Raw genomic sequence first — 26,254 nt, 5'->3', positions numbered from 1 at the left:
CAGAGTGGGTTTCACGCTTGTCCTTTTCTTTTTATCAATAAATTTATTTGTATGTTTGAGAATTTTGTAATTTACGTTGGTTGCTTTTATTTTATAAATAAAGTTATTAAAATTTTCACGCAAATTATATAATACTAAAATTCTATAAATTTTTTAAAAAAATAAGTGAAATATATTATTAAAACTAATTATTAATAATATATAAAATATGTACAATATCAAAATAAAAAATAAATTAAAGTGTGATTAAAAAGAAATTTAAATATGTAAATATATTGTATTAAAAATCTTGAATGCACGACACTTGTTTATCATGGTGTTGGTATCGAGTTAATTTGTAATACTAACTCAATCAATAACATTATCAATATGTATAACTGATGGAAAAATAAAGTATGTAGATATTATCTTTTATTAATATTTTATTTTTAAATATAAAACACATGCTAATTTTTAAAGGGTAAATTATGCCCAAGGTTACTATATTATTAGTAAGTTTATATTTTGGTCACTCAACTTTAAAAAGTTACAAAATGGTCACTGAACTATTTGAAATTAATTATTTAAGTAGTTTGGCTAGCGAGCTCAAAAAAAAAAAAGATTCGACGATAAGTATAGTGGGTTAGTACCTATTAACGAGTTGAAAAATATACCTTAAATACAAATCAATCTTACAATTAGTGTCAAAGATCAAAGAATAAAGTTTTTTTGTTTCTAGTCTATAAATTTGTGACGTTCAACATTGTATCATGAAAAAATTTAAATTATAGATGAGAAGGAAATGAAAGTTTTCGATTAATGTAGACAATGTAAGCAGATAAGATCATATAACAACGATTTAATTAATTTACAGACTTAAATAAAAATTTTAAAATAATTCAGTCACTATAACTTACCCATTTATGTATATATATTGAATTCCATTTCCATCGGACCGGAGTTCTCTTCCTTTTAGGACATTAATTAATTAGTTTATTGATAAATCTTTGTCTTCTTTTCTTGGCCCACCTCTTTTAATCCAGGTCTACCTCTTCCGACTATTATTATTATTTTTATTTTTTTATGTTCATACGTTGCTGCGTAAATAAAGATTAGAATAAATTTCTAGAAAATGTCTTTTTTTTTTTAATTTATAGAAATAGGTCGATTTTTTTAAAATTTATGAGAATGGGTTGATTTTGGTAAAACGTTTTTTGAAAGCCTTTTTTGCGTGTTACCAGTTAAATACTTCTAGCTGGACACGTTTTCAGCATCTATATAAAGATCTCTTTTGTAAATTTTATTTCCACATTAATAGGTGATATCAAAAAGTAAAAAAAAATTGGTGCCGCCACTTTTAGAGCTGATGTGGCGCGCTAGCGATTTTTTTGAGTTTCCCCTCCTATTTTCATAATTAAAAAAAAAGAATTTTTTTTAGTATTTCAGCCTAAAGATTATTATAGTTTTGATTCGGCTAGATTTTGAAAGAAAAAAAAATTTATGATATGAATTTTTTTACTTTTAAAAATTAATTAGTAATTTTTTGCGTTTTTTGATAAGTTTTTTAAAATTTATTTTTAATGAAAAATAATAACATAAATTATTTTAATTATAAAATATTATATAAACATTTCCTTTAACAATCAAAATTTATTTTATAATAATATAGTATTTTATACATATATAAAGAGAGAGATAGGGCTTGGCTATTGGGTCATGTAGTTAACACCAGAGTCGGCCCAATAGCCCAGATACTAAATACTAATTATATACGTTTAACCTAAAATACAAATATCATACCTATGTTAAATAAAAAAATTATATTTTATTTAAATTTCATTAGTGAAAATTTTAAATATATATTTAGGATATCTAAAAGTTTAATAAATATTGTGAGTATTATATTAAAATAAAGTTTTGGTTTAGTGGTAAAGTTAATATTTTATTAATATATAATCCAATCACATATAATTTTTTATTGAGTTTTTTAGGAAAAATAAAAAATAATTAAAATACCCTCAAATCATATAATTTATTTTAATTACAGAATGACATTTTTTAATTTTTCTAACTGAGTTGGTGCCCGGTTGACTCGGGACATCAACTAAGGGTGGGTTTGGATAGATGGTGGGGTGCGCTTAGCTTACTTTTTGTCTCACGCTACAGTATCTAATCTCACCACCACCATTGTTCTTACACTAACCGCAGGTAAACATACCGCCCATCTAAACCCACCCTAAGTCAAAAAGCTTAAATAATAATATAAACATAATTTCCCTAACTTTGTTGGTGCTCGGTTGACTCGTGACACCAACTCAATCATAAGCTTAAATAATAAGTATAGATATATAATTGATGGAGGTATAAAATATGCATAATACAATTAATGTTTTATTAATGTAAATAGTATAGGTTCAAATCCAAATGACGTGCAAATTTTTATTGGGTTTGTTTTAGATGAGAAAGACTAAAAATGTCCTTAAATAATATAATTTACTTTAATTACATAAAGACATTTCGTAATTTCTTTAACTAGTTGATGCTCGATTCTCTCATGGCACTAACTCCAACCAAAAACTTAAATAATAAAAAAGAAGAGGATTCACTTACACTAATGTAAAACTTAAGTGGTTTTACACAATTCCGTAATTTTTATACAATTAATATTTTAACAATCCAACCGGCGTATTTCATGCTCTATTCATATAAATTATGTATGTCAAATTTGGTATAAATTAAAAATTTCTAACTATTCATTTTATATAAAAAATCTTTCAACTGTTAAATATATATCAATATAGACAATATTTTATATCGATATAATAGAGATATCGGATCGATTAAAAATTTACATGCATGACAAGTACTAATATATTAATAAATTCAATGATTAGATTGTCAAAATATTAATCATATAAAATATTAGAAAAGAAAATAAATCACTTAAGTTTTACATCGATGTAAGTAAATCTCTCCCATAAAAAATATAAATGGTAAAAATGGCATAATAATTTTACTACTGAGTTTAAAAATTTCAATAATTAGAAAATAATAAATATTTAGAAAATATTTAGTTTTTTTTTTAAGTTTATAACTTTTATTGGAATAAGAAAAATATTTTTTTTAATTACGAAAAAGTTTACCAATTTACTTACCAAATGATTTTTTTTGGGAAGTACGTTACACTTTTAAGGGGATGACCCAGGTTTGAACTTTTGAAACAATATTGTTGGGAGGAGTAATCACGAACCCCGAACATAAACCGTAAAACAAACATGAAGTATATAAAAAAATATTTATATATTATTTTTAATTTATACCAGCATTAAATTCAATTTTCAAATAACCCCAATCCTTTTGCTTTTGATATATTCAAAAAAATGGAACTCAATTTGTAAAACTAAAATTAAAACTAAAGTTGTTCATGGGTCAGGCAACCCAGCTCAAGCTGAAAAGTGGGAGGGCTTGAGTAAAAATATAGGCCTAAAAAATGATTTTGGGCAAAAAAAAAGAGTCCGTTTGGAAAATGTGTCGGGCTTTGGGTAAGGCTTTTTTGACCCGAACTCAACTCGGCCCTAATATGTAAAAAGAAAAAAGCTGTTATTTATTTTTTACTATTTTGCTACTATTTCACTGTTATGTTACTATTATTTTGTTGTTTCTTATTTTATTGCTAAGTTTGTTACTATTTCAGAGGCATTTGCTTGTTAAGTTACACCTATCTTAGTGTTATTTAAGTACACATATTTTTAAAAATTTATTTTCAATTTATTGGAAAATATTTATTTTAATACTTTTAGTATTTTTGATGTATTATATATATATATATTTACAAATTATATAAAAAATTTAATACAAGCGAACTAAGCCAAACCCGAATTTTAACATTTTTATCCAAATCAAGCTTGAGTAAAATTTTAAGGTAACGTTTTTAAGCCTGACCCGACCCTCACAAACAGCTCGAATTTAAACAGAGTAATAAGTAAAAGAAAGCAGTTGATTTATTAGGTGTAACGACACTTGGAATTATAACATTGATTTTTAAGTCAACAGCTACTTATATATATAAAAGGATTTGGTTCTCAATTGTGCCAAAAAATGAAACATGATTTGATCATATATTTATATTTTATACCTAACCTGTTTTTCACTAAAACGATTATAATTTGTATAGAGATATTTCAACTTAAAATGTTTGGATTTCGTTTAAAAAATCGTTGCAATTCAACTGATTTTCTCAACTTAAAATTTGACAAATTCAATGAATAAAATTTACTAAATTCTTAAAGGATTGAACTGAGTAAATGAACTTATCAATCGAGTTAAACATTTTAAATTGATTATAAATAGTAGGAAACTATGTTACATAGGTTCAATAGGTGTTGGTTGTACATAAATATCTGATATGGATATATTTAATTTTTTAAGAAGTGTTTGGATACTATAGAATACATGCACGAAAATGTAATTATAAAGATAATATTTTAGAATTACCTATAGTCCCTTCTCAACTCTTAAATGAGAGAATAATACGTTTCAGCGCACTTGAACTCACGTCCTTCTATACTGACAATAGTACAAATACGATTTGAACTACTAAAAATCCAAACACATTTAAGGAGAAAACAAGGAATAAAAACATCATATCTAGCACTACTATTAATGTTCCACTTTTTGTGATGTAAATGTGTAATCTTGCTTCTTTTCATGCAACGTGGTTCTAATGATGACTATAACTACCGTTGATAATTAGGTTTAGGGATGTGAGATGAGACAGTCATAATAAATATGTTTTACCATAGCCACCAAATATTGCAAGCCAGCTTCTACTTCTACTTCTGTCTTTATATCAACATTTTTTTTTCTTCTTACATTTGAGTAATGGGTGTCATTTACCACCAATCAAATTTCAAACTCTTTTGACTTGTATTGCAACATGAAGAAGGATAAATGGACAAAGTCAAAGCAAGAAAGATCAAATGGAAAACATGTCAACTTCATCTGCTTTGAAAGTAACCACTTAAGATCTTACATAGCTTTAAATTAAAAGTTTGAACTAAAAAGAGAGAAAAAAGAAGCAAGAATTTCCCAACTTATAAAGTAAATGAGTAAACCAGTAGCTTGAGCTTGATATATCTGACCCTGACTCCCAACACATGGAACAATAAGACAAGGTCCAACTACCCCCTTGAAAATGGAATGCATCCTTTGAGGCCACAGGCACACAGTTGCTTAGTTGGTTAACCGTATCGGGTGCTTGACTGTGACTTGTTCAATCAATTTTAACCTTTTTTTTCCACCCAAAATCAAATCATCACTCACTATCATAATGGACACTGTTGTGTGGAAGATTTCAAAGGTCTTAATCATATTCTTAGCAATATTTTTTTTTCACTGGTTGGCAGACTAGTACAGCCTGGTTTGATGAAATGAAGTCATAATTGCCACAATCAATGAAAAAAAGAAAAAAAAATTTGCCTGGAAGTACAAAGTGGAAACAGGTTATTATGCTTGTAACAGTGAAACAACTGCATCATGTTATAGAACATTTTTGTCATCATTTTAAGGTAAAAAAATGGTTGGTTAAGAGAAAAAGAGGGTGGAACTGGAACATAGTAGTGTACACATGTCTAATATAGTTTCATAGCTGTTTTTGTCTTGCAAAATAGATGATTACCATGAAAATCCAAGAACAGTTTTTTTCCCATGGGAAACTCAAGATTTGTCTTACTGGGTTAAACTTACGTGAAAATATAGGGACAGTCCTTCAAGATGGACAAATACATAGCGTCAAAGCATAGGGTTTGATAAGAAAATCTAGAGTCCTATGCAACATCAAAGACATTGCAGATATCTGCATGCGGATCAAAACACATGGTATGATGTAGTTTAACAAGAAGAAATATGAAGAAACAAACACAGGAAACTTCCATAATCTGAGATATATTAACAATTCGGAACAATGGAAAAGTTTGGCAAGAGCCACTCCCATCAGACAACCCCCCAAAAAGTAAAAACCAACTCGGTCCTATCTCATGACTGGACAATTACCAGTAAATTTCTATAGAATGGCAAACCTTTCTGTCACAACGGGAGGTCATCCTCTCCCATTGATAGTTCCAACACCATCTAACGAGATTCGAACACAAAGACCTCTAAGTTCTACTAGTTGGAATATCTCCTTGGGAGAATGTTTTAGTACGGCGGTGGCGGATAAAAGCCTGGACCTGCTTCAAAAACAGAACAGAATTTCAGTTGTACTATATTTAACATGCCAATGGTAGCATTAAAACATATGCATCTTATGTTAGGGATTACCTGGGGGATAATAGGGTGAGGCTGGTGGATACGCTGAAGGTAAGGGAGGTGGAGGGTATGCAGAAGGTGGAGGATATGTGGATAGTGGAGGATACATGGATGACGGGTATGAAGGATATGCGGGATATGGTGATGGAGTTGGATAAGATTGTGGAAGGGTTGAGTATGGAGGGAATTGATAAGGACTGGTTGCGTAGGGTGGCGCTGATGGAGCAAATGGTATGACCGGGTTCTGCAATGATCCAAACCAACATTTAGTTCCACTTGTTAGAATAATATCAATAAAGATGGGTGGAGAATACAGAAGAATAGATGGGACTTGTTACTTGGGCTTTTTCGTAACGCATTATGAGCCGTGCTTCTCCAGCATATCTGCAATTTCAGAACATAAGAGCCGGTAACAGATGTAGAGAGCTTAAAGAATCCGACTTGTCAAAGCCTAATACAATACATTTATCGCAGTGGTAAGTTCTACACGAGACTCTTGGCGAATTAGGAATAGGAACAACAGTGATTCCAGAGTCATAAGGGAGAAACATAAGTCTGATTCATAACATCCATCATCTCATCTCAAGTGCCATTAGATCATTCATTAAAATGTGCCACTTTTAGATTTCAATATTCACCTGCCAGTTTTAGTCTGAAGGGGCCAAGGATTATCATCATAGCCATAAGAAAGAACCCTCTGCAATTGAACCCTGTGAACCAAAAACATCCCATCAAAACATTAAAGGACATTATCTTCTCAAAAAATTTTAACTTAGAGGCGGAGTCTTACTTTCCAATGCCAATAAAATCATCGTACGTTACAGTATTGCTGTTCCAGACCACCACATTTATCTCTCTCAGCCCTTCAATCAACGAGAAGGTAAACTTCTCTTGGAATATTGGCATTTTGCCACCATCTAAACGAAACCCAAAAGGTCAATTTTTTACAAAGATCACAAATCCCAGATCATATGAAAAGAGAGAATTACCTGTACAGGTACTAGTACGGTGTTGGGTGCTACCATATTCAAGGCACACGTAGGGATCTTGTCTTGAAATCCATTCAGTATTTTTCAAATTGGTACATCCGACAACTGCCATACCCAAACAAGAAAAACAAAAAAAAAAAAACCCAACATCAAAACAAACACTACATGAATTACCCAACAAAGAAAATGAGAAGAATATTCAAGGAACGTAAATACCAGTGACCTGTAGAAGATGGCCTTGAATACCCGAAATCGACATGGAATAATACTAAGAAAAAGGATAGGAAAAAACCAGCATTTACCCTGAAATTTATTCCTTTTTAAGGGGTATTAATGTTTTCTTTTTCTCTTTCCACCACTGGAATTGAATTAGCTTACAAGCTACTGTTCCTTTGATTTTTCCTTTTCAGATCAACCATAAAAAGCTTGGATTGTTGGCATCCGAAAAATTCTTCCTTTCTTTTATTGATGGAACACGCGTCAAAGATTTGTTATCCTAACTACTAATTAGGAAAGGCACCATTGCTAATTGGTGTATTTTGTTTTCGAATGTGTATTTTATTGCTGGAATATTAAAGTTTGGATTTTTTCCATTGCATTCACTAATTATATGAATTTCTATTACATTTGAAATTGATCTAGAGCTTTATTCTGAGTACTTAACTTATTGATCTCCCTAAATGCTGTTCAATCTCAATCCATCTAACAAAGCCTTCAAATCAGAGTGAGATGATCCACCTTCTTCAACAGCTCTCTTTGCCATCCATTTCAATGCACTGGCTCTGTTCCTCATGTCATTAGCTTCTTCACCAACCATCAGCTGAGATATTGCGCTGGTTATATTTTCTTTTGTCACCAACAATTTCTTGCCTTCCATCCATTTAGAGCATTCTTGTGCTCCAACTCCAACCCCTACTCTTACTATATCTGTCACAAGCTTTTCATTGCTGAACTGTTCATTACTGAGTGGCCAAGTAACCATTGGCACTCCAGCGGTGATACTCTCCAGTATTGAGTTCCACCCACAGTGAGTCATAAACCCTCCTATAGCTTCATGATCAAGAATCAACAGTTGATGTGCCCATCCCCTTATAATCAAACCTTTCCCTTTCATCCTTTCTTCAAATCCTTTTGGCAACCACTCTTCTTTATCTTCTTCTTCTTCTTCATCTTTATTGGTCTTTCTCACTACCCATATGAAATCCACCCCAGAAGCTTCTATCCCCTTAGCAAGCTCATTAAGCTGAGTAGGTGAGATCCAGGATACACTTCCAAAACATATGTATAAAACTGAGTTGGGTTTCTTTGTGTCTAGCCATCTTAAGCATTCAACTCTATGGGTAGAGACAGCATTTGCATTTCCCCTCTCTAATTTATCCTCAATGTCATTGTTGCAGAGAGATAAAGGGCCTATGTGCCATGTTTTCCTCCCCAAAGTTTTCCTGTAGTGTTGTACATAAGCTGGTTCAAGCTCTTGGAAACTGTTCATGATAACCCCAGAGCTTGTAATCTCAGCTTCTAGAAGTTTATGCAACACAACTGTGGTTTCATTGTTGGATCTTGAGTCTCTAAGCTCAGCTGCTTGTTGCAGCCCTGTCATCATGATCTTGTCTGGAATTCCAGGAACTTCAAAGAGTTGATCATCTGATGTAACATTTTTCAGAGGCTCATAACGCAGGAAGCTATCTAAAACACAACAGGCGAGATAGCTTGTTCCATAAAAAACTAACCTTGGTATCCCTACCTTCCTTGCAACTTCCGTAGCCCATGGAAACATTCCATCTGCAACCAGGCAATTGGGGTGGCAGTCTTCAAGTACTTGTTGAAGGGGTTGTTGAAGCAATCTAACAGCCTTGAAGAGTTTATAACCCATTTCTTGTGAAGTGATGGAACTTATATTCTCAATCCCCTCAGGCAGGCCAGCCTCCATGGAAGGGAATTTTATCATCACAATATCAATCTCAAATCCCAACTTTCTGTCCCTTTCAATCACTTTAGAGAAGAAAGAGGCATTAAGATGAGTTGTGAGAATGGTGGCTTTCACTCCTTGCCTTGCAAATACTCTAGCCATATCTATAGTTGGGATCATATGTCCATGAGCCAGGTGTGGAAAGAACAAGATATGAAGGGGATCTGGTTTTGAGTCCATTTGGCCTCGTGGGAATAATTAGGAGGCTGGTTTGAGGGAGAAAACATGAAAAGCTCATTTGATAGAAAATTTTCATAACCTGGACTCCTTACTTATAAACACTTACATGATGAGAAAATAGATATAATTAATCTTTTAATCTGTCAGATTCATCATAGCTGCTTCTCAGTAATTTCCAAGTGCAGTTGTTCCTTTACAATATAAGCAAGAAATGTCAGCCTTTGAATATTTGGAAATTCATACTTAAACTAGGAGTTAAAGAGTATATATCTTATCACTTTGAAGAAATTTTAATCTTGACAGTTCATTTGACTCAGTCAAATTGGTATTTGCAGACTTAATGACTCCTGTGACAAAAGAGACAAAATTGATTTAAATTAATTGGCTTTGAGAATCAAAGTAGGTTTTCATTTTAATATATCAAAACTGTGATAATATATATATATATATATATATATATATATTTATAAAACTATGCTGATCTTTAACATATGACCTCTATAACATGACCTCACCAATAAAAAAAGAAATGAAAGAAAATTTTGAATTAAAAAAGGGCAAATTTCAATTTTACATCCCATGTCCTGATTTGTAGAGTTTGAATACTCTTGTACACTTGACTTCCAATATAAAAACTGTATAAATTCATACATTAAGAAACAGAATAAAAAAGGGTTTTATTTTATTATTGGGTAAACTATCAAAATGGTCACTTTTATTTCTCTCAGATTATATTTTAGTCACTTATATTTGGAATGTTATGTTTTAATCACTTACGTTATCGTGTTGTAACATTTTAGTCACTAAGTGTTAATTGCCATTAACGGTATAATGTTAAGTTGACATGACATGTTAAATCATAATTTCAAACGAAAATTTTAGGTTAAATTATACAATTGGTCCCTATATTTTTTCGTTAAAAGAGATGGAGAAAGGAAGAAAATAGAGGGAGAAGCGAAGAGAATGAAAAAAAAAGAAAAAAAGATAAAGTTAAAAGAACATGTATGTTATAGATATATACTATTGTAAATAAATCAAGCTTAAATGAATATATTTATGATCATGTTCGTTTGTTTATTTTAAGGTTGCTCATTTCAGGTTTGTGTTTGTTAAAATTTTAAAATTGTGTTTGTATTTATTTATTTGGAATTTCATGTTCATATTCATTCATTAAGTTAAATAAAACTGTTTGTGAACATTAAACTAACATTAACATGTTCATGAATATATAATTGAATATGTTTACAAACAATGTTCATGAATGATAAGCAAACAAGCAATAAAGGCAAAAAGTTCTCAAACTATTACTAGCCCATGACTTTGAACAATAAACATGATATTCTATTTCCACAAAAGGAAATTCCTATAATCCAAACGAACATTGACTTGTTCGTTGGAGAACACTAGGTTAACCTTAACTTAAGAATTGTCTTCATGCTCAAACCTAGCCATGAAAGTTACCTTCATTGTGACAAACTGCCGAACACTTTATATATAACTATAGATCAATCAATGACAATGAGTGATTGGCTCTGATACCATGATAAACTAAATCTAAACAGTCATGAATCATGAGAAAGTCATATGAATTGTAAAAATTGAGAAGAAGAAAGATTATCAAGAACAAATAAAAACAATTGAATGAATGGAAAAGCAGAGATAATTGATTTCTGATGAAAATTGAAAAGCTAAAATACACAAATACAAAACTCCTTTATGTAGACAAGTTATGATGAAAACTAACTTCTAATTGCTACTAACCATCTCTAATAACACACTAACTGATTAATTAACTTACAATAGCTTGAATATCAACTGACTTATAGCATACATCAAATAATCTTAGTTTAATACAATCAGGGAGATAAAAGCATATAACATGAAACTCAAAATTTATATAAAAAAAATAGTAACCAAAGGGTCTAAATAACTACTCCATATCCTTGCCAAAGCATCGACACATCAATTCCCCTTCTCTAAAAACATGTTTCATGGTCCATTGTTGGAACCCATTAAAGAGCACTTTGTAATTCAAGATCAAATTAGAGAGCAATTGATTATTAATAGAAACAATACGGGCAAAACTAACTAACACTAGTAATACCGAGTTTAACTTCCAAGCAATCAATATTAAGAGATTTAACAAGAAATAGGCCATCTTGAAGTGCTCATAGTTCTGCCTTGACACTAGTTGCTTTTGGGATATTCCTAATTAAACCCCATTTCTTATCGTGTTCGAGAATAATACACCCTTATCTTACCTTTCTCAGGTTTTCTATCGAAGATCAATTTGTATTCAATTTGAACCGCCCCATTAGTGGTGATTGCCATAAAACCTGCACAATAGACCTACATGAATCCTTTTGACTGAAGCTCGAAGAGAAAAATACTCTCTAGTTTTAGCCACAACAATATTTCAAGTATTAACACTATTCTTATTATAATATCTTCCATCAAAAATGGTATCATTTCAAATAAGTCAAACCCGCCACAAAGTAAGAGAAAACAATCTTCTATGGATTTTATGAATAATCAAACAATTCTTAGAGCTAATATTAAACTTTAACCAACTCTTCCAATTATTATTGACTTGTCAAACCATGTACATTGTCCACACTTTATTTTCATAATTGTTATTAACTTGCATGTCTACGTGAAAGAAATTTCTTTTGTTAGGTATCTTTGATTCCTTATAGTTTTTCATTCATTTTATATTGTAAAATATTTTTAATTAGAGGAATTAATTTTGAACTTGTATCGAACATTGCTTTGACGGGGTAAACTATACAAATGATCACTCAACTATACCAGCATTCTTATTTTGGTCACTCAACTTTAAAATTTTTGAATTTAGGCACTAACGTTTGAATTCGTTCCTATTTTGATCGCCCGCAATTAAATTGATAATAGAAAGCCTTTTTCTAATTGATATAATAACACATTTATTACTCAATACTTGCATATTCTATCAATTTGATCTTAATTCTAAATAATTCAATAAATATAAACCTTCACATTGACAAATTCTATCAATTTGATCCTCAAACTTCCTAACCCAAATTTTTAGCTTTTAAACCAGAGGTATTCCACATTTATAAATTTGTAAAACCCCCCCAAAAAAATCTCTCAACTAATGAGCCATTTTTCGAACCAATTCCTAATACCAATGAGTTTATCTTGAAACTTTATTTTTTTTTTCATTAGTTTTCTTCTAAATATAATATTTTATAACTCTTGTTGTTAACCATATGATATTTCCTTTAAGATACATAGAAATAGTCCTTGAAATTGAAAATTAAATCTAGAGTTAAAAATATGACTTTGAAAAATCTAATTGTTCAATTAATAATTATATAAGAAAAATTATGAACATTTAATTTTCATAAGAAAAAGAAAGTGAAAGAATTAATTGAATTTCCTTTTGTTACATTGATAATGATTTTTAGTTTTATATATTGATTAAGAGATTATTATGTGTTCTATTTATTTTTAATTTTAAATCTATAATAAACAATATGTATCACTAATAATCGATCTAGTATCAAATAATTTACCAATTTAATTAAAAACTAAAATTATGCTAGTTAGAGTAAAAATATTTTTTACAAATATTAAATTATTTATATACTTTTATTATATATTATATTTCAAAATTTTATATTTTCTATTATTTTTAATGGTGTTTAGATAGTTTTAACACTAACTTCTCAAAAATATAAACAAGAATGGTTATATATGGGTCTTTTACAAAAATATTATAAAAAAATAAAAATTTACCAAAATACTACAAGTTTTTTTATTTACCAAAATATATAAACTTTTTTTTATTTACCAAAATATATCAAAAAAAACCAAAATTAAAAAAAAACCTGACAAAAAAAAAATCAGACTGAAGTGACATCTCACTGGTCACGCCAATGGTATTGGCGGCACCAAAGGTGCCAAAACCATTGGCGGCACCAATGGTGCCAATGCCATTGGCGGCACCAGTTGGTGTTATTTGGGGGGGGTCGGTGGTTGGGGCAGAAAGAGAGAAAGAAAGAAAGAAAGGAGAGGAAAGAAAGAAAGAAAGAAAGAAAGAAAGGGGAGGAAAGAAAGAAAAGGAAAGGAGAAGAGAAAAAAGGAAAGAAAGAAGAAGAAAAAAGAAAGAAGGAAGGAAAGAAAGGGAAAGGAGAAGAGAAAAAAGAAGAAGAAGAAGAGGGAAGAAAGGAAAAAAAAGGGAAAAAAAGGTAATTTTATTAATAAATTTGAATTTTTTTGTAATATTTATGTGTTTAAAATTTATGTAATGTAATTATAGTTATTTTACTATTTTATTTAGCATATATATTTTATTAAATATATTTAGAATGAAAAAATAAGTTAAAGTACATTATATGTTGATTAGGAATTTTTTTATGAAATTTAGTTATGAATTTGAAAATAAAATTTTAGGAAAATAGCATTAAAAGAAAAATGACAAAGAAGTATGTTTTAGAAAACACAAAATACGAAAAGAAAAACGAGAATTGTATATTTATTGAAAATAAATAAATGCGAAAAAGAAATGCGAAAAATGTACATGAAATAAATGTAAAACATAATAAATTGAAAATAATGTAAAATTATAAAATAAAAATTATGTTTTTAAAATAATAATATGTGGATTAAATAAATACGAATAAATGACCGAAGAAAGACTGTACTAGTAAATGTTATTAAAAATTCAGAAATAATTTATAGAATTAACTGGAAAAAATGTAGTGAAATAATATAAAATAATAAAATACAAAAGAATATAGTTTTATTGAAAGTAATAAAATCGGAAAAATAATAATACGACCAAAGGCGGGGGACGAGGTTTATTTCGGGTTATTTACCAAAATATTACAAAAAATACAAAAATATTATAAAGTTTTATTTTATTTACCAAAAGAATAGAGGAAAAAATGGTTATGGAGGGAATAAAAAGGCGGTACCAATATGTGGGTAATTACTTTTAATCCTCATTATTTATTAATAAATTTCAAACATTATGCACTTTGAAATAATGTAAAATTATAAAAGACTAAGTTAATGATATTTTTAAAGTAATAAAATGCGGAGAAAAAATACGAACATATGGCAAAAGTAAGAGTGTATTACTCACTTTTTAAAATTCAGAAACAATTAATACAAAATATTTCAAAGAAAATGTATTGAAATAATTTAAAACAATAAAATAGGAGAATAATATATTTTTATTTAAAGTAATAAAGATTGAGAAAATTATACGAACAAAGGGCAGGGGTAAGGGTTAAGTTTTTACAGCAAATTAATTTAAATAACAAACTCGATTAATAAATTTCAAACATTATGCAGTGAAAGAATGTAAAAATATAAAATTAGGAATTATGATATTTTAAAGGAATAAAATGCGCAGAAAAAAATACGAATAAATGGCCGAAATACGATTTTTTTACTAACTTTTTTTTCAACTTGCAGGCATTGCAATGGCTGAATTGATTCGAAGCGATATTAGACACATATCTAATGCGGCTAATAACGAGGTATTATTTATTATTTGTTAATCGGAGTTCTATTTATTTAAAAGGATATACGCAGATATAGAAATAAATTATGCAATCGTAATATTTTTTCTGTTATTTAACACTATCAGGACTCGTATCGAGTATTAAGGGGCCGCGTGAGTGTTTTAAAGATAGCTCCAGATGCACGATTTATGCCGTACCTGGAGCTAGCCGAATTTGGGTCAGTCGCATTGATCCGGTCCTCCGACTTGCGATTTGATCTATTATCCGCGCTAGTGGAGCGGTGGCGTCCGGAGACCCATACTTTCCATTTTCCGTGCGGGGAGTGCACGGTGACGTTAGAGGATGTTGCAGTGCAGCTTGGACTCTCAGTTGACGGGAATCCCGTTACGGGACTATCTTCATTAACCGATCCGGCTGCGGTTTGCTATCAACTCCTAGGAGAGTCACCAAAGGACGGTGATAAATATTTTTCCACAATAAAATTTACATGGCTAAGAGCCAAAATTTGTCGACTATCGCGACCGCCGATGAATGTGAGTTGATGTCTATTTGCTCGGCGTACATCATGCATTTGATAGGGCACTACTCATGCCCGATGCAAACGGCGACGGTGTGCATTTGTCGACTTGCCTCGCTGTCGATTTGTCCACGCTAGGTCGTACAGTTGGGGTTCGGCCATTCTAGCAATGCTGTACAAGGAGCTTTGTCAGGCGACAGACCCGCAATGTAAAGACATCGGCGGTTGCCTCATACTGCTGCAGTCATGGGCACTTTATCGGATGCCGTTTTTGGCACGCGTTAGTCACCAACCCTATCTATATCCACTGTCACTCAGGTGAGAAAATAAAAATTGTCATTATTTGTAGTCATAATATATTGAGTAATGTTACCAACCCTAAACCATATACTTTTTTGGTAGGTGGACGACCCGTCCCGGCATCGGGAAGTCGTGTGATGTCCCGATATACCGCATGAGGATTGAACAGCATGCCCGAGAAGGGGTAAGTTTCTATTGTAATATTCATGACATACATGGTATTTTTACATGTTTCTCACATGTTATCCGTCTAACTCGTTACAATGTTATTACTCATGCAGTTTATATGGATGCCGTACCGGAGGCCAGAAATTACAAATGTTGTACCCCCGTCCGCACTCGTTGATTCCCACACATGGTGCACAAACACACCAATAATAAATTTCAACATCGTCGAGTGGTATAACGGCGATCGGGTGCTTCGACAGTTTGGCTGCATCCAACATATCCCGGATCCGCCGTGCCAGTTGGGGGATGATCACGGCTTGACAAAGAGAGGAAGAGTTCAATTGGACTGGGGAATATATCACTGGAAATACGTCGCACTGTGGTACGATCGATTGCGCCGAATTCCTCAGATAGTTATGGCTACAGACCTGCAACCATCCGCACAGTATATAGAATGGTACCATAGTCGCGGGAAGCCGTATTTACTTGGAGCGCGTACGTTCAGCAAGTTGGGGGATCGGAAGCAGACAGCTCGATGGATCCGGATCCGACGGCATATTGTCCTTCGCAACCGGCAGAGCCCGAACAGTTAGGTTCAAGTGAGGAATCACTTGGCTATCGTCCGGATCAGTTTGGCGGTGAATATTATCCGAGCTATGCAGAGGGCGAATATGTGTTCGATTTTGAACTGTTTGGATCCCCCCGGCCGTAGTACGGCATGCCCGGCCAACATGACACGTATCCGTCGCATTATGAGACACATGCTGGTTCAAGTTCGTCGACGGCGAACGAGCGATAGGACATTCCCTCTATGTTTTCCACGCCCCCACCTGCGGACGATGAGGACGTTGGTCGTCGCCCAGGCCGTCAGCGTCGACCTCCGCGTAAGTATACCCCCCGAACAACACCATCGAACCATCAACTGTAGGGGTTTAATGCACTTTTTCTATAACTCGAATTATTGTATTTTAGATATCTCGGATGTTCTGAATTTTATGTATATATATCAATGATTCAATTTTTTCATTATGTTAAAGCTCAATCGAATTATGAATGCCTTTATTTTCGATATAATCTTAATAATTCCATAACGCTCACATGGTACATTATAACTTATTCTGGAAACAATATGGATACACTTTAAGCGTAAGCATAAGCCGAATAAGAAAAATTATTATTAATAAAATTACCTTTTATAACAACATACATACAAATTTTATAGCTTTAGCTCAATTTCGCCCCGATCCCGACGACTGTCCAACATGAAAGTTTCGGTTAGGGCATTTATTTCGGCTATGACCAGTTAGCCTACATATTCCACAGCGCTTTCCGTCAGATTTCTCCCTAATATGCATCTCATTACGGATTCTACTTGACTGCGGACGACCCCTTGGATTCCTCCGTAGCCCTGTGTCTGGGAGAAGCTCGAAAGTCATCTGCGGCACCTCCCACGTAGATAGGTCCGGCAGGACGGGGAACTCATTCTCCCAGACACGCAATGTGCGCTTCAGCGTGTACACATCATCGACATATTGTTTCGCATCAACATTGACTTTAGCACACGCAGCCACGACATGCGCACAGGGGTAATGAAGTGTTTCGAACTTCCTGCACTCGCACCGTCTGTTCCGGAGATCAACTCCGTAGGACCTAGGTCGACGACCGATGATATCGGTAACTCGAAACGTTTCCAGTCAGCGTGAATATATTTCCACGTTCATTGACCTCGCCAACCGACGGTTTACGACCATTGTATTCCTCACATATTCGACAAACACATGTCCCGCCTGAATCTGGTGGACTTGCTGCCGACCCATTCTTGGCATCAAAGTGGCCAGCCTGTAGAAAGTAGCAGAAAATACCGATGCTATCGGAAGATGACGTGTTTTCAACAGGACTGCGTTGATCCCCTCGACTAAGTTTGTGGTCATGTGGCCATAACGAAAGCCCTCGTCAGCACTTTGAGCCCACTGCCACGGCTCCATTGTGCGCAACCATTGTTGGAAAGATGTATTTGTCTGCCCCTCCATATCACTCTCAAGTCGGGTCATTCTTTGCCAGAAAATATGTGGCTCTAACTCGTACGCTACATACGTATTAACGAAAAATAAGTTAAAGTAAGTCGATAACATCAAACATTACAGCTTATATTGAAAAGATAAGGTTATCATTTACCCATTGCCACGACTTGTCTCTTCCAGTCTGCATTCTTATAATCTTTATGGAAGTTTGACGTAATGTGACGAATGCAATAAATGGATCTCCACGGCACACCGGAACGCCTAATAGCTGCAATTAAACCCTTCCCTCTATCGGAGATGATGCAAATGTTATCGTTCGTAATAACATACCTCCGCAGATTTGTGAGGAAGAATTCCCAAGACTCCATGTTCTCTTTATCTACAATAGCAAATGCTATCGGGAACACGTTTACATTATCGTCTTGAGCCATCGCAAGAAGCGAGATCGTGTATATTTTCCATACGACCAGTCCCATCCACTGCGAAGTGGCTTGCGTGGGGAAATGCCCGCACATGGTTCGAACGTCCGAACATCCGATGGAAAATCCTTTTGCCGGTACAGAATCGCTAATCCGCCCGTAAGATGGAATTGTGCGCAACTCAATCACGGTCCCGATGACGTACTCCGCATAGCGACTATCCAACCTTGAAGTTCGTTATATGACGAATCGTAATCCCCATCTGATTGCTCCATCGCCATCTGTTTAGCTACCCATGCCTTCGATACGAGACTCGATACTGGAATCGTGCTTGCATTTCCGCAATGAGTACCGAAACTCTAATGGTCGGCATATCCTTCACCATTGGCATGATACAAGTACAAATGGTTTTCGAATCAAGTTTTCCATGATCTTCTGTCATACGTGTTGATGTGCATGTATGAGGACCAACAAATTTTCATATCTCCCACATCTGAGAACTTCTAATGAATGCAGCTCGTACCCGCCATTTGCAGCCTTCCGCTGCCTTCCAACACTCCCCAACATATATTGTCGGAGTAGACACAGAGACTTTATAATCCACCGATATCTTCATGTTGTACCGTTTAATGGTATATACGCACTCTTCTTTACAGCTGAATATCTGGCCTATGAATAACTCATCATCAGAAGATGTCACGGCCAGCCCGTGAGAATGAACTATTTCAGGGTACTCCGAAAACTCAGATATATACGCTGCGTCGGGGTCTATGAGCGACATGTGTGGCCCAGGATTATTGTGGATCAGAATACGCCGCATCTGCTCCCCGACCGAAGAAGTATTAATGCCTTCATCGTTGTTGACATCTTCAGCGTCAATATCATCAGGTACATCGTCTACATCGGGATCAGCGTCACTATCGACCTCTTCATCCCAATGATCGCCACCACATTCTTCGCCGGCACCTTCTTCTTCACCACCAACCATGTCAACATCGGGTGTAATATTCAGGTCGATACCGATCCCACCCATAGTTGATTCACTATCAACGTATGATATTGGAGCCACCATCCGCGGTTCTTCAGCCCCGTCTTCTTCATCAGATGCATTTTGCTCCATACCGACTAACTCAGCAAATAAGTGAATCGGTGCATTCTTCTCAGTCCCATTCCCACAGTAGAGATCGACCATTGTCTCCACGTCTTCGTCGTCTACAAGTTCCATTTCGACGAATTTGACCGGATTTGTCGAAATTGGAAACTTGTAGAAAATTTTTGATATCCTTCTCCCACAACGTCTATGGATTTTTGCATTAATCATTGCCTTCATTTCATCGAACGATACATTTCTATTAAATCTCATTGCTATTTGTTGCTGACATTCAAATACACATCCAACACTTGTTGTCAATATGACTCCATCGAAATAAACGCATACAAGAAACTTAGCATCCATCTTCAATATTTAATCTGTAAAAAAAAACAAAATCTCATAAAATATCTCGAACGGTAACTGAATTACTTAAAAAAAAATTTATACTCAAAATAATAAATAAAATAATACACACTAAAATTATTAATTTTATACTACGAATAATATTATTAATTTTATACTCAAAATAATACACACTAAAATTATTAATTTTACTAAAAATAATAACTAACTATAATAATAATACTAGTTTTTACTAACTAGTTTATTTTCGTAAATAAAAATAATAAGTAACCATAATAATAATACTAGTTTTACGCTAACAATAATATTACTAAGTCACATCTTAATACATTAATAACATCTTCATACTAACAACAACAACAACAACAACAACAACAATAATAATAATAATAATAATAATAATAATAATAATAATAATACTAACTAATACTTTTATTTTGAGTTCTATTAATCTTAATAACTAAACTAAAACAAAAAATATTACAACATATACAAAATAATAACAACAATATAATCAATTATTTTTAAAAAAATACCTCCTTTTTCTGCTCTCTTTCTCTCTTTTTCTCTTCTTCTCAGCACCAACTCTTTTTTTTTTGTTGATTTTTCTTTTTTCAGCTTGGTAGAGGTCGTATTTATAATACGAGTGGTGCCGCCAATGGCATTGGCACCATTGGTGCCGCCAATACCATTGGCGTGACCAGTGAGATGTCACTTCAGTCTGATTTTTTTTGTCAGGTTTTTTTTTTAATTTTGGTTTTTTTTATATATTTTGGTAAATAAAAAAAGTTTATATATTTTGGTAAATAAAAAAAAACTTGTAGTATTTTGGTAAATTTTTATTTTTTATAATATTTTTGTAAAAGACCCGGTTATATACCGAATTAGATAATTTCAACCCGTAAATAAAACAATTAATAGATGTGGAATACCTTTGTTTTAAAAGCTGAAAGCTTTAGTTAGTAAGTTTTAGTATCAAATTGATAGAATTTGTAAATTTGAAAGGTTAAATTTATTAAATTATTTAAAATTAAGATCAAATTGATAGAATATGTAACTATTGAGGACTAAATGTGTTATTACACCAATTAGAAAAAAGGTTTTCCGTTATCAATTTATTGATGAGTGAACAAAACAGGAATAAATTCAAACGTTAGTGGCTAAATTAAAAATTTTTAAAGTTTAATAACCAAAACAGAAATAAGGGTATAGTTGGATGACCATCGATGTAGTTTACCGTTTTTAAGTGGCAACAATCTTTATTTATTGATAAGTGAAAGAGGCCAGGGCAAAAATCAGCAACAATATTTAATTTTCAGTCGAAGAAAAATCGAAAAGCTACAGTTCCAAAAGATTTTATGTTTAAAATTACTAAAAAAAAAATTATTTAAGCTACAGCTTAGCCATGTTTACGATTGGTATCATGTGGCCATGGACCATGAATGGAAGGAAGAACACATGAAGCTAGCTGCTGAGGAATTGCACCATCCATATGCAAAACATTATAGGGTCAATTGAAGATGCAAGCAATGATTGAATGTATAAAGACAGGTAAGTGTCCATGGATTTAATGAGAACGCAAGCTTATTTCTTCAATCAGAGCATCCAAATCTGAGTAAGAAGACCCTCCTTTTTCAACAGCTTTCTTTGCTGCTTCAGCCAGTGCTTTGGCTCTGTTTCTCATTTCTTCTGCCTTGTCACCCTTCATCATCTCCTTCACTGCCTTTTCAATGGCTTCCCTTTCCACAAACTCTCCCACTACTCTCACCCATTTCTGAGCACCCACAGCTACTGCAATATTTAAGACTTGAGTCAACAACTTTTCATTGTAAAACTGCTCAGCAAATGCTGGCCAAGTAACCATAGGCACACCAGCACACACGCCTTCCAAGGTTGAATTCCATCCACAATGAGTCACAAATCCCCCAACGGCTTCATGATCAAGAATCAACACTTGGGGTGCCCATCCTCTTATTATAAGTCCCTTCCCTTCCATTCTCTTCTCAAATCCTTCTGGCAACCAATCATCCTCTTCTTCATTGTTCTTTTGCTTCCTCACAACCCAAATGAACTGCAACTCCGATGCTTCAAGGGCCATGGCGATCTCCTTTAATTGAGAAGATGTAAAGTTGGTCCTACTCCCAAAACATATGTAAAGAACCGAATTGGGTTCTTTTAACTCAAGCCACTCCAAACACTCCTGCTCATCAATGACTGATTTGTTTCCCCTCTCAACTTTATCTATATTTTTCCTATTGCAGAGCGAAACTGGGCCGACATGCCATGACTTTTTCCCCAGTACATTCCTGTAGTAATCAGCATAGGTTGCCTCCAGCTCGTAAAAACTGTTGACAACTACGCCGTAGCTTTTCAGCTCTGCTTCCTTGATTTCTTTCAACAGCTTGGTAGAATTAGTTTCAGCATCTTGTTTGACGTAATCCGGCACTTGGTTTCTTGTTAACTTGATATCGCCTGGTAGGTTAGGCACCACAAAAGGTTGGGAATCGGACTGAACCTTCTTGTATGGCTTGTATAGACTCATGCACTCCGATGCACACAATGAAAAGTAGCTAATTCCATGAAAAACCAACCTGGGAATCCCGAATTTGTTTGCAGCATCAGTAGCCCAGTGGAAGAACATATCAGCCACCAAACAATCTGGTTTACGTTCTTGTAGCAGCTTTTCAAAGGGTTGTTGAAGCATGAGTGAGGCCTGGAAGAATTTGGTAATCATTTCCAAATTTCCGTCTTGGGAAGTAGGGATCAAGTCATCGTTTTCACACCCTTCAGGCAACCCAACGTCGACAGCGGGGAAGTTGAGAAGCTCGACACCGATGTGGATACCAGATTCCTTGCTTCTCGCGATTGTGTTGGAGAAGAGAAGAGCGTTGACTGGAGTGGTAACTATAGTTGTCTTCACTCCTCGACTCGCAAACATCTTGGCCATATCCACTACTGGGATGAGGTGACCATGAGCCAAGAATGGAAGGAAGAACATATGAATTTCTCTTCTCATTTTCCCTTGAAAAACACTCAAAAACAGTTGAATTTAGATTAGAAGTGATAGGTGATGAAACTGGAAATTTCTGGGGTTGTTTGAACTTGAAATTGTGTGATGAATTTCCGCTAACACTGAAGCGATGACCTGTATAATCTAGGATCGAGAAAGGAATATATTAAATTAATAAAAATTATTAGTAAATTCAACAAATTTTTAAAAAATGTTGATTAATTTTTAAAAAATATTTAAAAATCAATTGAACTTAACCTGATCCAATCTTCCTTTGAAATTTGTACTATTTAATGTTTTGATCGATTTTGGAATTTTGTACGGCTTTTCCGTTGTTTAATTCTTTTTAACAGATTTAATAACTGATATGACACGTTGCTAACAATATAATATTATTATTTTCAAAACAAACACGACGAAAACTAGAAAGCATTTTAAAGGTTTAATTATGAATTTCTGTCATTATATTAAATCATCTCCTTAAGTCTCTAACTACAAAAATACTAATTCAATCACTAAATTAATCAAATCTAACCATTTAAGACACGTGACAACCTCATTAATTTTGTTTGCAAAATTAAATTTTTTGTCGAAATTTATAACAAAAACACTTCCTATTCACGCATCAATGTTACAGAGAAAAAATCCATAATTACAAATTTTCAATTTTAATGCTTTTTTATTTATAATTATGTTCAGATTAGTAAATTTAAAGATGACAATGGAAACAAGGAGGGATAGATGTTACTAAATCCAATCATACGCTTTACTTCACCACCCGGCCCACTTCATCATTTATTACCACCTCCATAGATGTTACCTTTTAATCTTCAATAGGTTCAATATTTTAAAGTTAAATAAATATTTCAACATAATTCTTCTGAAAAATATTTGAACATAAAAAATATAATTGTTTCTATAATACATTATTACATTTTTACCTTTTTAATAGTTATGTATATAAGAATAAAATGATAATATTATATAACAGAGCAATGCAAGACGGAGCGAAGCAAGTAATTACCATAACTGCTCCATACTCATGTTTTAAAAAGAAAAAAAAATCAATTCCGCCCCACTTCATATCCACTTTTCAAAAAAAAAATTCAACCACTCGATTCAAAATCCATGGACTAACTCCAATTTGAAGACCTCAATGTGAGTCAGCTATCTCGGACTCCTAATTGCACTAACATCGATTGACAAGACATGACATTACCAAAGGCTCAAAACCTGTGACTTGGATTAATTAAAATTTTAAGAACCCCATTCATCTATTCAAATATTTATATATGGGTACCTTAAAATATATAAAAGAAAAAGTTAAAAATTTGAGCATACCTGTTTTGAATATACCGTATCCAAGACTCACCTCACAAGTCCGTCCCAGTATCGGAACAATTGAGAAAGACAAAAAAAAAGAATCATGCAGGTGTTATATTATACAAAGTATGAAAGGAGGGCTCTACCAATTTAACAGTAAAGCGAAACATGCATGAAGTTGAAGAACCAAACGACAATATGAAATGTCTACGGATTTAATGAGAATGTAAGCTTATTTCTTCAATCAGAGCATCCAAATCAGAGTAAGAAGACCCTCCTTTTTCAACAGCTTTTTTTGCTGCTTCGGCCAGTGCTTTGGCTCTGTTTCTCATTGCTTCTGCTCTCTCACTCTTCATGATCTCCTTCACTGCCTTTTCAATGGCTTCCCTTTCCACAAAATCTCCCTCCACTCTCACCCATTTCTGAACACCAACGGCCACTCCAATCTTCAAGACTTGAGTCACCAACTTTTCATTGTAGAACTGCTCTGCAAATATTGGCCAAGTGACCATAGGCACACCAGCACACACGCCTTCCAAGGTTGAATTCCATCCACAATGAGTCACAAATCCTCCCACTGCTTCATGATCAAGAATCAAAACTTGGGGTGCCCATCCTCTTATTATGAGTCCCTTCCCTTCCATTCTCTTCTCAAACCCTTCTGGCAACCAATCCTCATCTTCTTCATTGTTCTTTGGCTTCCTCACAACCCAAATGAACTGCACCTCTGATACTTCAAGGGCCATAGCGATCTCCTTTAACTGACCAGAGGTGAAGCTGGCCATACTCCCAAAACATATGTAAAGAACCGAATTGGATTCTTTCGAGTCAAGCCACTTCAAGCACTCGTGTTCATCAATGGTTGATTTCTTCCCCCTCTCTAGTTTATCTATAGTTGTCCTATTGCAGAGCGAAACAGGGCCGACATGCCATGCCTTTTTACCCAACACATTCCTATAGTAATCAGCATAGGTTCCCTCGAGCTCGTAAAAACTGTTGACAACTACGCCGTAGCTTTTCAACTCTGCCTCCCTGGTTGCTTTAATCATCTTGCTAAGTTCATTTTCATCTTCTTGTTTGACGGAATCTGGCAGCTGGTTTTTCGTTAACTCGATATCACCGGGAAGGTTAGGCACCACAAAAGGTTCGGAATCGGACTGGACTTTCTTGTGTGGCTCGTATAGTCTCATGCACTCCGTTGCACACAATGAAAAGTAGCTAGTTCCATGAAACACCAACCTGGGAATTCCGAACTTGTTTGCAACATCAGTAGCCCAAGGGAAGAACACACCAACCACCATGCAATCTGGTTTACATTCTTGTAACAGCTTTTCGAACGGTTCTTGAAGCATGAGCACGGCCTTCCAGAACTTGGGCATCAGTTCAAAAACTAGGCGAGCAGGGATCAAATCTGCACTTTCACACCCTTCAGGCAACCCAACTTCGACAGCCGGAAACTTGATAACCTCAACACCGATATGGATACCCGATTCCTTGCTTCTCTCGATTGTGTTGGAGAAGAAAGCAGCGTTGACTGGAGTGGTGACTATAGTTGTCTTCACCCCTCGACTAGCAAACAGCTTGGCCATATCCAAAGTTGGGATGAGGTGACCATGAGCCAAGAATGGAAGGAAAAACATATGAAGTTCTCTTCCCATTTTTCCCGGAAAAAAAAACACTACTGTTTAGAGTTGGACTGAAAGGTAAAAAATTCTGGGATTGTTTGAAATTTTGTGATGGATTTCAGCTGACACTGAATCGACGACATGCTGATATATAAGACCGAGAAAGGAGTAGACTAATCCTATGAGGGAAATTCAGTATTTTTCGGGGTAATACAATATACGTCATTGCATTCGTCATCTCCTTACATGGAAACTCGTAATAATCGACAAAAGCATTGGGAGAAAAGTAGAATGATAAAATCCGATTTGAACACGGAACGAGGAACACCGAACATTCATTGAAGTTACGTGATAGTTTAAAAATGGAGCTGAAGCGAGTGAGTCAAGTCTTTGCAAGTTTCCAGAGAACAAAAACTCCTCTAATTCTTGCTACATTGATTGAACTTTTTCTACACTAACATCACTTGGTCAAATTTGCC

General features: G+C 34.0%; 6 protein-coding genes across 7 annotated transcripts; 1 reads left to right on the top strand and 5 right to left on the bottom strand.

Annotated features, from left to right (window-relative positions):
• Positions 1 to 5,884: 5,884 nt before the first annotated feature.
• LOC105784217 (protein SRC2 homolog) lies at positions 5,885 to 7,677 on the bottom strand. 2 transcript variants are annotated; one of them, XM_012610024.2, is made up of 7 exons: positions 7,491 to 7,677; positions 7,275 to 7,379; positions 7,076 to 7,202; positions 6,924 to 6,995; positions 6,624 to 6,669; positions 6,298 to 6,529; positions 5,885 to 6,209 (listed from the first exon to the last, which is right to left on the bottom strand). In XM_012610024.2, the coding sequence occupies exons 1-7, from the start codon at positions 7,531 to 7,533 to the stop codon at positions 6,175 to 6,177; spliced, it is 660 nt and encodes a 219-aa protein (XP_012465478.1). In that variant the 5' UTR covers positions 7,534 to 7,677; the 3' UTR covers positions 5,885 to 6,174. The 2 variants fall into 2 exon arrangements, with proteins under 2 accessions (XP_012465478.1, XP_012465479.1); XM_012610025.2 differs by having other exon boundaries at positions 5,885 to 6,206.
• A 132-nt stretch (positions 7,678 to 7,809) lies between these two features.
• On the bottom strand, positions 7,810 to 9,563 carry LOC105784216 (scopoletin glucosyltransferase). The gene has a single exon (XM_012610023.2). The coding sequence runs from the start codon at positions 9,421 to 9,423 to the stop codon at positions 7,951 to 7,953; it is 1,473 nt and encodes a 490-aa protein (XP_012465477.1). The 5' UTR covers positions 9,424 to 9,563; the 3' UTR covers positions 7,810 to 7,950.
• Positions 9,564 to 14,351: 4,788 nt separating this feature from the next.
• On the top strand, positions 14,352 to 16,514 carry LOC128036025 (serine/threonine-protein phosphatase 7 long form homolog). Its single transcript, XM_052626531.1, has 6 exons — positions 14,352 to 14,391; positions 14,887 to 14,951; positions 15,062 to 15,355; positions 15,515 to 15,771; positions 15,856 to 15,937; positions 16,035 to 16,514. The coding sequence occupies exons 1-6, from the start codon at positions 14,352 to 14,354 to the stop codon at positions 16,512 to 16,514; spliced, it is 1,218 nt and encodes a 405-aa protein (XP_052482491.1).
• Positions 16,515 to 16,979: 465 nt separating this feature from the next.
• On the bottom strand, positions 16,980 to 18,281 carry LOC128035928 (uncharacterized). The gene is made up of 2 exons (XM_052626055.1): positions 18,097 to 18,281; positions 16,980 to 18,007 (listed from the first exon to the last, which is right to left on the bottom strand). The coding sequence occupies exons 1-2, from the start codon at positions 18,098 to 18,100 to the stop codon at positions 17,616 to 17,618; spliced, it is 396 nt and encodes a 131-aa protein (XP_052482015.1). The 5' UTR covers positions 18,101 to 18,281; the 3' UTR covers positions 16,980 to 17,615.
• A 2,765-nt stretch (positions 18,282 to 21,046) lies between these two features.
• Positions 21,047 to 24,007, bottom strand: LOC105784587 (scopoletin glucosyltransferase). The gene has a single exon (XM_012610490.2). The coding sequence runs from the start codon at positions 22,831 to 22,833 to the stop codon at positions 21,385 to 21,387; it is 1,449 nt and encodes a 482-aa protein (XP_012465944.1). The 5' UTR covers positions 22,834 to 24,007; the 3' UTR covers positions 21,047 to 21,384.
• A 235-nt stretch (positions 24,008 to 24,242) lies between these two features.
• Positions 24,243 to 25,912, bottom strand: LOC105783679 (scopoletin glucosyltransferase-like). The gene has a single exon (XM_012609268.2). The coding sequence runs from the start codon at positions 25,806 to 25,808 to the stop codon at positions 24,366 to 24,368; it is 1,443 nt and encodes a 480-aa protein (XP_012464722.1). The 5' UTR covers positions 25,809 to 25,912; the 3' UTR covers positions 24,243 to 24,365.
• Between the last annotated feature and the right edge of the window lie 342 nt (positions 25,913 to 26,254).

This window comes from Gossypium raimondii, chromosome 13 (genome assembly GCF_025698545.1).
Source record: "Gossypium raimondii isolate GPD5lz chromosome 13, ASM2569854v1, whole genome shotgun sequence".
Lineage (NCBI taxonomy): Eukaryota > Viridiplantae > Streptophyta > Magnoliopsida > Malvales > Malvaceae > Gossypium > Gossypium raimondii.
This window is presented reverse-complemented; position numbering and strand designations above follow the sequence as displayed.

Bases quoted from the DNA above. Each gene is read 5' to 3' on its own strand.
- LOC128036025 (XM_052626531.1), top strand. From the start codon at position 14,352: ATGGTTATGGAGGGAATAAAAAGGCGGTACCAATATGTGG. The intron at 15,356-15,514 runs GTTTGCTATCAA...TGCATTTGATAG, and splicing joins CATTAACCGATCCGGCTGCG to GGCACTACTCATGCCCGATG. The intron at 15,938-16,034 runs GTAAGTTTCTAT...TTACTCATGCAG, and splicing joins AACAGCATGCCCGAGAAGGG to TTTATATGGATGCCGTACCG.
- LOC105784217 (XM_012610024.2), bottom strand. From the start codon at position 7,533: ATGTCGATTTCGGGTATTCAAGGCCATCTTCTACAGGTCACTG. The intron at 6,996-7,075 runs GTAAGACTCCGC...TTTGGTTCACAG, and splicing joins GATTTTATTGGCATTGGAAA to GGTTCAATTGCAGAGGGTTC. The intron at 6,210-6,297 runs GTAATCCCTAAC...CTGTTTTTGAAG, and splicing joins CTCACCCTATTATCCCCCAG to CAGGTCCAGGCTTTTATCCG.
- LOC105784216 (XM_012610023.2), bottom strand. From the start codon at position 9,423: ATGGACTCAAAACCAGATCCCCTTCATATCTTGTTCTTTCCACACCTG.
- LOC105784587 (XM_012610490.2), bottom strand. From the start codon at position 22,833: ATGAGAAGAGAAATTCATATGTTCTTCCTTCCATTCTTGGCTCATGGT.
- LOC105783679 (XM_012609268.2), bottom strand. From the start codon at position 25,808: ATGGGAAGAGAACTTCATATGTTTTTCCTTCCATTCTTGGCTCATGGT.